The sequence below is a fragment of the Oncorhynchus masou genome, chromosome 13, assembly GCF_036934945.1.
Source record: "Oncorhynchus masou masou isolate Uvic2021 chromosome 13, UVic_Omas_1.1, whole genome shotgun sequence".
Taxonomy (NCBI): Eukaryota; Metazoa; Chordata; class Actinopteri; order Salmoniformes; family Salmonidae; genus Oncorhynchus; species Oncorhynchus masou.
Genome location: NC_088224.1, coordinates 53793139 through 53805385, shown reverse-complemented (window position 1 = coordinate 53805385; position 12247 = coordinate 53793139). Strand labels below are relative to the sequence as shown.

Sequence of the window (12247 nt, the reverse complement as noted above, 5' to 3'; positions counted from 1 at the left end):
CCTACGTGATTCCACATGTGTTATTTCATAGTTTTGATGTCTTCACTATTATTCTACAATATAGAAAATAGTCAAAATAAAGAAAAACCCTTGAATGAGTAGGTGTGTCCAAACTTTTGACTGGAACTGTACATACTCAACCATCACCATGTGACATCTTGAGACAGAGTTGAAACGACTTGAGACACTTAGGAGACCTTTCAAGACATCTTAAGATATATTTTGAAGGCATTATTTTCGAGCCAGGCAGTACCTCGGCCCACTCGTATCGACAGCCAGGCAGACACCAGAACAAGGATATCAGAAATGTTTCTTGAGCTCCTCTAATGAAATATTTTATTATCGTCATCAGTATTTTTTATCAGTTTTTATACATTGGTTCATTTTAATTGGAAGATCAGAAGTGGATGGTATATTCACAGATATTTGAACAGAAACGGGTTAGAGTCACAGTAATGCTTAGGGGTTTTTATCTGGTCTTATTGTAGTAGAGCCAGTGGAATTCGAACCGACGCACAGACACACCCCTGTATGCCAGATATGGTCTTGTCCAGCCGACATCCAACCCAGTCCATCAGCAACGCTTCATATTTGACCAGGATAGCGATTTACGATCAGGGCATTTTAATCTCTCTTTAATATCAGTTTGTCTTTCTTTTATGACCTCACAATATTTTGGATGGAATATCTGGTGATGAGTATAAAAATTAATATATCTGATACGATTTAATATATGAATATTTGACCCCTGTTTTCCACCCCACCTCCAACGACCTAATATGGATGTTCCACTTTGAGAACAAAAAGTTGGTTATTTTTTTATTGACCACCAACTGTACTAAATCCCCATGGTCATATTTGAATGACCACACGTTTAATGACCATGTATTAAACTCCTGTGATTGTAAATTACCCTACATATTGTGGGCCGTTTGTGGTAATTCATCTTGACCACTCTAGTATTTAATCCTTAATACACACAAGGAAATTCAAAAGAGGAAGTGCTATGTGTTCATAACAACTTTCAGTAAGTGCAAAGGGACAAATATTGTGAGAAAAAAGAAGATCCACCCCCCCCCCCACCACCCCTCCCTAAACCCTTTATTTCTAACACATTTGTTGAGGGTTTCTGAATTAAACTGTGGCATTTGCCAAAGTATGTCCTCTAGCAAGACAATCGTTTTTACACCTCTCCCACTTCACCCTATGACAACAACATGACAATATAATAGGGCTATGGCTTTCATCTCATACACAGCACAGCCCAGTGTCTTTCACAACACTTCATTCTCTAGGACCATTCTTCCAGTTTTTACAAGACTGAAAACACTACAAAGTGACCAGTCAGTAGAGGTATTGTACGTTCCCCCTCCCATACCTTTCTTCCCCAGACAGAACAGTCTCAGAGTGGAATGGAATGTCATCTGGGACTCTCTCACTCCTCTGTGCTTTCAGTGTTACAAACCCTCTTCAGCGGGGTTCCCTTTACGGAAGGAAGGAGTACCCGAGATGTGTTCGAATATTATTTTGGCCGTCCATGAGATCGGCTCAGACCTCGATATTTCCACTATGGTGTCAGAGTATAGTTTCCAACTCCGTTTAAGAGACGATTCAGTATTCCACACAAACAAGTGAAAAAATGTCATCCATTTTTCCCCACTTTTTTTTTCTTTCTCCTTCAGTCACACAGAAGTCAGTCTGACAGGCTCAGGAGCAGTTGTTATAATACTGAGGAAGGAGTAGTGAAGGTATGTCATGGCCCTGTCTCTATGTACAATATGGCTTTAGACATGGAACACTGCACAGTCATTTAACAGCAGCGGAGAGAGGATGTGGTAGAGCAGAGAGGGGGACAAAGCTTGGACAGCTAGTGGGGTAAAGTCAAGTGTCAAAGTCCACTTTGAGTGTCACCCATCCTGTCGCCTGTGTCGGACACCATCTGACTCCCCAACGGAAGCCGTGCAAATGGTCCTTTCTTCAGTTTCCCAACCCCATATGTCCCAATGTCCTGCCCCCCATGTCTCTCTCTCTAGCCCCTCCTCTCTTTCAGTCCTCCTCGGACCCTGCGGCCCCCCTCAGTCCGTTTATACAGAAGGGGTTGAAGGGATTGTCCGAGACGGAGAACCCACTGAAGGAGGGCAGGCCGGCCAGCCTCTGGAGGTGGGGGAAGAAGGCTGGGGGGCCCTTGTGGTGGTCGGCACGCAGCCCCTCAGCACCGGGGTGGGAGGGGGGCAGCTCTGGGGGCGCATAGCGGATGGTACTGGGTGCGTACAGGCTCTGTGGCCCCTGGGGGCCGAGGGTCAGGGGGTGGAACAGCACCCGTCCTGCAGCACCCCCAACTGCCAGTCTCTGCAACAGCTCAAAGTCAGGCCCGCCCCCCCGGCCTCCAGACAACATTCCCCGCTCCTCACAGGGTAGAGGGGAGGAGCCGGACATGGGAGGAGACATGGCGGGGGAGGGCGGGGTGAAAATACCTTTGGGTGGGGCTTCACTGCTGGAGGAGGAGTCCGGGATAGGGGTCGGGGGACTGTCACCGTTCAGGCTGCCGCAAGGGGTGTGTGTGTGCGAGGGTGGCGGTTGTGTGTGTGAGGAGGTGTGTGTGTGTGTCCAGCGACCCCCTGCAGCCAGTGCCTCATGTTCAGTCTTGATGTTGTGGGGACCAGAGAGAGGCGAGGACACTACACTCTTCAGGTGCTGGATTACCGCACGGCCGTTGTGCACCCCGCCGCCCCTCACTGGGGTCTCCCCACCTCGTGTCGAAGGCCCCTCCTCTCGTTTGACCCTCGCACTGTCTCCCCCCTGCTCCCACTCTCTCTCCTCTCCCTCGCTCTCACTGCCCAGGTCTGAGGCGGCGGACACACTCCCCTCTCTCTGGCGGAACTCTTCCAGGCGACGCCGCGTTTCTGGGGGAGCGCCTTCAGAGTCAGACCGCAGCGGACGCTTCCTCCTGTCCCCTGATTGGACTCCGGGATTATAGATCTCTCTCAGTTTAGAGTCAGGGTCACCTTTACACACAGAGCTTTTCATTGGCTGTGGACCTGGAAACGGGGAAAAGAGTTAGATATGTTTTTCATGAGGAATAATGTGGATGTGTCATTACATTTGACGTTTTAGTCATTTAGCACACGCTCTTGTCCAGAGCAATTAGAGTTAAGTGCCTTCCTCAAAGGGCACATCGACAAATTGTTTACCTAGTGGTCTCGGGGATTCGAACCAGCAACCTTTTGATTACTGGCCCATTGCTATTAACCACTAGACTACCTATAATCCCATCAATTATGTTTGTGTGAATGTTTCAATGTGTATCATAAATGTGTGTGTGTGTGTGTGTGTGTGTGTGTGTGTGTGTGTGTGTGTGTGTGTGTGTGTGTGTGTGTGTGTGTGTGTGTGTGTGTGTGTGTGTGTGTGTGTGTGTGTGTGTGTGTGTGTGTGTGTGTGCATGTGTGTGGTTCCCTACCCCGGGCTTGTGGCGTGAGTTCCGAAGGGGAGGAGCTGGCTTTCAGACGCTCCGCCCTCAGACTCTCTGGGAGCTGCAGCAGATCCAGGGGAGTGTCTGGGAGCTCTGTACGACTGAGAGAGAGAGAGAGAAAGGGAGAGACGGTAAGTAAAAGACAAAGGCCCCTTTTACAGCTCTTAGTGTTGCAGCAAACCACTGTTTTTGTCCCCTGATTTAGCAAGATGGATGGAGGGAGTACTTTACAGAGATGGTCTTAGATGAAATTGTGTATTTTGTTTTGTCTCCCATCAACTTCCTTCCAACCATTACCCTCATCCATCAACAACAACCAGCCTCTTCTCCATGAATACCCCTCATCAGCTACCCCAACCCCCCCAATTGTACGCGCACACACACACACACACACACACACACACACACACACACACACACACACACACACACACACCCCTGCTCTCCCATAGCCAGCCTCGCTCCACTCAGGAGCCCACCCGTAAAGAACAGAGCCCAGACAGGATCAGGGGGGGGGGGGGGGGCTGATGCTGGAGAAGTTAATGAGCTCTTGTAATTACAGCACTAATTAACTAAAACACCATTCAGACCCAACATTCTGACATCCATTTGTTGTAATTATAAAGCGCTGCTCCAATTAGTATTGTAATTCAGCCTGTTCCCCCTTGTTTTTGTCCGACTCCTCTCTTGCTCTGTGCGTGCATGTGTGTCTGTTTGTCTTTGAGTGTGTATGTGTGTTTAGGAGCTGGGGGGTTGTGGGTCCTGAGACAGAGACAGAGACAAAGGAAAATATAGAATTTCCTTGAATCCATGTGCGAATAATTGTATCATAGCGGTGTTGAAAATTAACATTCTGTAATCAGATGTATATAAGGTCATTACAGTTTAGTATATAAAAATGACAGTAGACTGAAGGAGTAGGATGCCTTGTCTAGGAGCGTAATGTGTTGTGCACCGTGTTCGACCTGCTACCGTGGCGACGGGGCTGACCTGATGATGTAGTTGACCCAGATGACGTTGCGTTCGTGGGGGGCTTTGTGGTTGATGGAGACGGTGGCACAGGACTGGACCCACAGATAACCCCCTCTCCTCTGGAGCCAACGGTAGTACCCGGTCACCACCTGACCCTTCCTCAACACTGGGGTGGGGATAGAGAGACACAGAGACAGAGACAGACAAACAGACAGACAGACAGACAGACAGACAGACAGACAGACAGACAGACAGACAGACAGACAGACAGACAGACAGACAGACTGGGTTGGCATAGCACTACAGGACTTTAGCAGCAGAGGGCGCTGATTGCAAAATATGAACTTAGTCAAAAATGTTAGCAGTTCAAAAGGCACACACACACACACACACACACACGGTGGGCAGTGACTCACAGTCCTCATGGCTCTGTCTGATGTTATCCAGGTCTTCCACGTGGATGAAGTGGTAGCAGGTGTGTCCCACCACCTCTGCCGGGCTCAGGTCCATGTACTCTGAGATCCTACAGGGAACAACGATGGTATTATCCACGTGATGTAAACACACAGACGCACATACACAGGCAACCAAATGCATACCATCTTAACTGAATCAAATACACCCACATACATCTTGACAATACTACCATATGGGCCCCCCGTGCAGACATCTGTCCCTGTGTGTCGTCGTGTTGCTGTGTCGTTGTGTTGCTGTGTCGTTGTGTGTCACTGTATCTGTACCTGTTCTCGCAGTAGGTGACCTGCAGGTCCATGTTGACCCGGAAGACAAACATTTGGCTTTCCATGCGCACCTCGTTCAGCGTGGAGGGAGGGAGCGTGTGCGCAAGGGCCACCAAGCCCATTGGCTGACGCACCGAGCGGGCGGAGCCTGGCACCATAGCAGGGCGACAGCGGATTCGCCCAGTCACATGGATCACCTGACAGCAATAGAATAGAGTTTACAACAACCTGCATGGTTGTATATGTGCAGTGTCTCTACTAAATGAATTGTGAGGTGTACATTACTAGAGTTGCAAAATTCTTGTAACTTTTCAAAAATCCTCTGATTATCCAGAAATTCTGGTTGGAAGATTCCTGGGTTGACGAGGGAATAAACAGGAAATCTGGGAATCCTCCAACCAGCATTTCTGGAAAACCAGGGAATTTGGGGAAAGTTGCTGGAATTTTGCTACCCTATACATTACACACAGTCTTCATGATTTCTAGGAATGGAGAGTTGGATATCTCTGTACATTCAACACAGTCTTCATGATTTCTAGGAATGGAGAGTTGGACATCTCTATACATTACACACAGTCTTCATGATTTCTAGGAATAGAGTTGGATATCTCTATACATTACACACAGTCTTCATGATTTCTAGGAATGGAGAGTTGGACATCTCTATACATTACACACAGTCTTCATGATTTCTAGGAATGGAGAGTTGGACATCTCTATACATTACACACAGTCTTCATGATTTCTAGGAATGGAGAGTTGGATATCTCTGTACATTCAACACAGTCTTCATGATTTCTAGGAATGGAGAGTTGGATATCTCTATACATTACACACAGTCTTCATGATTTCTAGGAATAGAGTTGGATATCTCTATACATTACACACAGTCTTCATGATTTCTAGGAATGGAGAGTTGGACATCTCTATACATTACACACAGTCTTCATGATTTCTAGGAATGGAGAGTTGGATATCTCTGTACATTCAACACAGTCTTCATGATTTCTAGGAATGGAGAGTTTGATATCTCTATACATTACACACAGTCTTCATGATTTCTAGGAATGGAGAGTTGGATATCTCTATACATTACACACGGTCTTCATGATATCTAGGAATGGAGAGTTGGATATCTCTGTACATTCAACACAGTCTTCATGATTTCTAGGAATGGAGAGTTGGATATCTCTATACATTACACACAGTCTTCATGATTTCTAGGAATAGAGTTGGATATCTCTATACATTACACACAGTCTTCATGATTTCTAGGAATGGAGAGTTGGACATCTCTATACATTACACACAGTCTTCATGATTTCTAGGAATGGAGAGTTGGATATCTCTGTACATTACACACAGTCTTCATGATTTCTAGGAATGGAGAGTTTGATATCTCTATATATGTCTCTTACTCTGACCTTGTAGCCCGAGGACTTGACATGGAGGCCTCTCTTGGTGAGGGTGGACTTCATACGGATGAAGAAGCCTCGGTCAGGCGGTTCGTTCCCTGGAGAGAGAGGGCTTGAGGGGGCTATGGAGCGAGACGGGGTGGGGGGTGGGGGGGGGGGTGGGGGTGGCAGAGTTAACTCAGGAACAGTCACATTTGGATTACATCTGTACAGGCCTACAGACGTGTACGTGAGACGTACCAGGCTCGGGGGTCCCGGCCAGGGAGGATGTGGAGGCAGAGCTGGAAGCGCTCTCGGGGGCCACGTGGCAGCCAGCCTCGGCCCTCAGGTGGGGCCTGATGCCCAGACGCTCAGCCATCTCCACATGGTCCGCTGGGTGGATGTAGTCAAACACACTGCTGCCCATCAACTCCACCTAAACACAATCAAATGTAGCGGTGAGGCAGTTTGCAGCGGAAACGCCGCTCACGCATGTGTCACACACACACACACACCCCTGAGTCGGGGGCCAGACACAGATTACAGTAATACACCCATGACATCGGAAGGATCCAAATCTATTTGGTGATTAAAGTAAGCGAAGAGAGACCAGGGATACAGCATCTTTTGAAGGTCAGATTTGACTATTTGAATCGGTTCATTCATTCCCTATTAATTCATAGGCATGAGCGTATCCAGCTCACTCCCAGAGAGGGATGAAGACCACTAACACCTCCCAGCCATCATCCTCCTGCGTCATAGTGTCCTACTCTAAACATTTCAGGTGATAATAACAGCATTTAAGGCTCTGGCATGGCATCCATAAAAACACAATGAGAGCGGGTTAGATTCCATTTGATAAAGCGCCTGCCTGCTCCCGGCCTGCATGCCTTGCTCCCGGCCTGCCTGCCTGCTCCCTGCTTGGCTGCCTGCTCCCTGCTTGGCTGCCTGCTCCCTGCTTGGCTGCCTGCCTGCAGCCTCACACCCTTGTCTGTAGGACAAACCCATCTATTAAGGATTAGATCCATTTAGTGTGGGCTTTATGGGATTTCCAGCAGGCCTTCAAGGACATCACAGCCAGAGAGCTGAGCGAGGGAGCACAGATTAAGTGTGAACAAAGAGGAAAAAAGGAAGGCTAGCTCCTCTAAAGTGTAACAAAATCATCAGAGGGGAAGAGGAGGGGAGTAAGTAAGAGGGATCGGCAGAGAGATAAAAGTTTTAAAAACAGCCCGGTGTTAATGAGTTGCTCGAGCTAAACGGGACGTAAACGGACCCGAATCCCCTGGCAGAGACAGGAAGTCCTGGAGTACGCCAGGCTTCCCACAGTCCTTTAACCCTCCCTCAGTAAGGGGTAATACAGACGTCTGTGGTACTTTACCTGTCAGTCTACAGTCACAGGGAGGAGAGAGAGAAAACTATTGGGGAAAAGAGGCAGCTGAAAAATAAAGAAAGAGAGAGACAGAGTAGAGTGAAAGGAGAGCGAGGGAGACAGAGAAAGACACAGGTATAGTGTGTGAGGTGGGGGGGGGTGAGATAGGGGGAGACCTGATATAAATAATAGCAGGGTGCTTTAATATGTATGAGGCATCCGGGCAGTCGTCCACAACACACTCTCAGCCTGCTGCTGACGGATGGAAGAGGAGAGAGGGAGGGGGAGTGATGGGGGCTGAATACTAACCAGTCCAGGATCAATTCCCCCATCCTCCATCCTGCCATGTAGGAGGTAAGGGGGGGGGGGGGGTTGAGTAGTAGGACCCGGGGTCCTGGGTTCAGAGCTGGCCTCTCCGGCCAGGAGAACCGGGGTGAGGGACATGATCACCTCCAGGTAGCAGGGGAGCGGACGGTGGACTGTGCCCTTGGTCAAGGTGCCTGACATGGGCTAAGCCTGTCTAAGAAACCACACTGTCTGGAGAGGGGGCCCGTGGGTAAAGCCAGGGCAGAGGGGTTAGGCTGGGGGGACAGGACAGGGCGGTCCACAGGGGGATCCATGTCCTCCAACAACAACCACCAGTTACATTTCCCTTCTCACTTGTTTTTCTTCTCTCTCGCTCTGTCTCTCCTCCCTGAGAGACAGGGATTTGTTCTATTAAAGTGTGCATGGCCTTTCTCCCACCTACGTCCCTCTCTCTTTTTGTCTTTCAGTCCTTCTCTCTCTCTGTCAGCTTCTAACCGTGGTAGTGTGTGTTTTGGAATTAAGGTAAATCTCGATTGTAATTTCGTTTTTTTTTTTAAGGCCGGTGGGTTTAGTTCTGTTTGAGGAGATTTGACTAGTGAGGCCATCTGTTTAATGAATAAGGCCTTTGTTGTTTACCTATTCAGTCCCACGATGCGTTTCACTTCAACTGCACATTTAAGCTCTATTTGCATACCAAAATCCCCAGTGCGTTATTTCTTTCTCTCTATCCATTGCCATTTGGCTGTGTAGTCTCCTCACATCTGTTCAGATATATTTCATAATTAGATTTTAAGTTTGTGTTTACCAACAGTTAACAGGAGATATACCGAACTGTGACGCAAACAAACCGGCACGAACACACGCACTTGCATTTTGCACTTGCACACACACACACACACACACACACACACACACACACACACACACACACACACACACACACACACACACACACACACACACACACACACACACACACACACACACACACACACACACACACACACACACACACACACACACACACACACACACACACACACGCCACTACTAGGACAGTCCAAATCCAACTGGGGCAGACTCCCAATCACACCCAAATTCCCCCTTTTAAAATCCACTCAAATACCACCGCTACTGTAATGTCCTCCCTCTTTTCTCTCTCTCATTCTGTATCTTCCATGTTTTTTTCTTCCAAACGTATCTTATCACTCCCCTCCTCCTCCTCCTCCTCTCTCACTATCTCTATCTGTCTCCCCATCCCCCTTGGTGTTTTTTTCTCCTCTCCACAATCAATGGGGCTTTTAAGATGCCTATCGATTTGCTCCCCTAGACAGGCCCTGTGCGCAGGGGCGACACTTTGATTGCTGGGCCAGTAATTACTGTTATTATTTATGCATCTGGTCGAAATGGCAGGTCTTAACATTCACAGTACAAGGGGCCACAGGCAATCAACAGAGGTGAGCACCTGGAGGGGGGGGGGCGGAAGAGAGAGAGAGAGGGGGGTGGGAACTAGAGAGACAAGCACAAGAGAACAGTCAGACACACACTAAGGTGGGAACACACCCAAACACATTACAACATCTGATATGAAAAGAGAGATGATGGGAGTAGCCTGTATGAGTGACATAGTGTCTGTGTGTGTGTGTGTGTGTGTGTGTGTGTGTGTGTGTGTGTGTGTGTGTGTGTGTGTGTGTGTGTGTGTGTGTGTGTGTGTGTGTGTGTGTGTGTGTGTGTGTGTGTGTGTACAGAAGGCCTTACCTGTGAGAGGCCCAGGTAGATGGAAACAGTCTCTGATATGTAGAGGAATCGTCCCTCCGAGCTTACCACAAACACAAAGCCGTCCAGAGACTGTGGAAGCAACACACACACACACACACACGCACACACACACACACACACACACACAGCCAGACAGACAAATTAGAGCAATTAGGGTGTATTGAGCAAATTACAATGAGCTGCTGCCTGCCGCTGGAGAACCACCAACAACCAGCCCTTTACCACTCAGTCTCTCCCACCTCCCCCCACCCCCACCAACAGTCCTGTCTGGCTGGCCCCTCAGGTACACACCACACACTACTGGTAAACACCACCAGCCTGTTCAGAGAGTCAACAAGGCACATTAAACACAGAGCAGGCAGGCACCAGCGGAGCTGTTTCAATCAGTGTTAATAACGGTAGGACACCATGGTGCTTCCTGTTGTGTTGTGTCTGTCTGCTGACCAGAGACACCGGTAGGTAGGTAGAGACAGGAGGTAGAGACAGAGTGGTGATTATGATGATAAGTGATAAGGTATACAGCCACCCTATTAGGAAGGACTCCGTCACAGAATAATATGTGTTGTAATAACAAGCTTCCACACAACTGAGTAGTGGTGTGCTGGGAAGCTAGGGCCACTTTGCCCCGATGAAAGATTGCTATTTTGGCGGCGGCGCTAAAGTGGCGGTAATTTATGCAACTGACACATTCAGTATGCAAATGCGGTGGCCGGGGGGTGGGGCGCGGCGAGCCCGGCTGAATGGCGGAGAAACAAAGTGCAATTATCAAGCTATTACTGACAGAGGTACGGCAAGAGGAAAGAATCCTAGCGTGTTCTGAAGCGCTAATTTGATTTCCATCAGTGCCGTTCCCCCTCAGAACGTTCGGCGCAAACGGCAGTCTTTTGTCTTGGCATACCTCTCTCATTCAGGACATTCTATATACACCCCGCCTCTTTCACTTCTATCTTCTTTCCCTCCCTCACTTTATCGCCCTCTTTCTCGTTTCTGTACTCCACAGATATTTATTGGTGTTTGAAGGTCATTGATAGTTCTACGGCGGGGCGGCGTCAGCTGTTTAAAAAAAGCTTCTTCTTTTTTTTTTAACAAGTGTTGACTCGCCGGAGTGCAGACGGTGATCACGAAGAGACATCCGAGGGGGTTCACGCGCGTCTGTAAACGCAGGAGGAGACGTGACACAGAGAAGCAGCATCCCACTGTCCGACTGTCACGACAATAAATATGGCTACCTTATCCCATGAACAATTGCAGCACGTTATAACAGTAATCGTATTTGCGTGGTTGAATATTTGATTATTTTTGGAAAAAACATTGAAATAGATTAAACATGGCAACAAAACAAATGTTCAGAGAATGTGCCTCTTGAATAACCTGGCTAAACGTGTACTACTCTCAACTACTGTTTGTTCTCAACGACACGTGAATAAAGGTTAATATAATAAATCCACTTGAGATGAAACACAGTGATTTAAAGAGGAGCCTGTGTGTGTGTGTCTGCGTGTGTGTGTCCGCATCCGTGTCTGTGTGTGTGTGATGTTTACCTGTAACAGGTGTGCTCCCAGGTGCTGCTCAAACATGTCAGTAGCCAGAGAGTGGGAGGAGCGTCGCACTGCAGGGACACAGATCACCACACAACAGATCAACACCCAACAGATCGACACCCAACAGATCGACACACAACAGATCGACACCCAACAGATCGACACCCAACAGATTGACACCCAACAGATCGACACACAACAGATCGACACACAACAGATCGACACACAAGAGATCGACACCCAACAGATCGACACACAACAGATCAACACCCAACAGATCAACACCCAACAGATCGACACCCAACAGATCAACACCCAACAGATCAACACCCAACAGATCAACACCCAACAGATCAACACCCAACAGATCAACACAGATCAGAGACACGAGGCAGCTCATTACTTTTAACAGATGCTTCATTGTTAGCCTGCAACTTGAAGTTATACTTTCAATCTTTTTTTGGAATAGTAGTGTAGTTGATTTAGCTGGTCCTTGAGAAATGGCTGTGTTTTTAACACACACAAGCACATGCACACACACACACACACACACACACACACACACACACACACACACACACACACACACACACACACGCACACACACACACACACACACACACACACACACACACACACACACACACACACACACACACACACACACACACACACAC

The 12247-nt window shown here is 48.1% G+C and overlaps 1 protein-coding gene across 1 annotated transcript in view; it reads right to left on the bottom strand.

The window, feature by feature from the left end:
• Positions 1 to 316: 316 nt before the first annotated feature.
• LOC135552586 (neuronal PAS domain-containing protein 1-like) overlaps positions 317 to 12247 on the bottom strand; it is a 37041-nt gene continuing 25110 nt past the window's right edge. Inside the window, exons 4-12 of the mRNA XM_064984293.1 lie at positions 11571 to 11638; positions 10009 to 10098; positions 6837 to 7011; positions 6606 to 6718; positions 5182 to 5378; positions 4858 to 4964; positions 4460 to 4607; positions 3458 to 3570; positions 317 to 3038 (exon numbers count right to left, since the gene is read on the bottom strand). Of these exons, the coding sequence (XP_064840365.1) occupies positions 2047 to 3038; positions 3458 to 3570; positions 4460 to 4607; positions 4858 to 4964; positions 5182 to 5378; positions 6606 to 6718; positions 6837 to 7011; positions 10009 to 10098; positions 11571 to 11638 (2003 nt within the window). The 3' untranslated portion in view covers positions 317 to 2046. The remainder of the gene's footprint in view (positions 3039 to 3457; positions 3571 to 4459; positions 4608 to 4857; positions 4965 to 5181; positions 5379 to 6605; positions 6719 to 6836; positions 7012 to 10008; positions 10099 to 11570; positions 11639 to 12247) is intronic.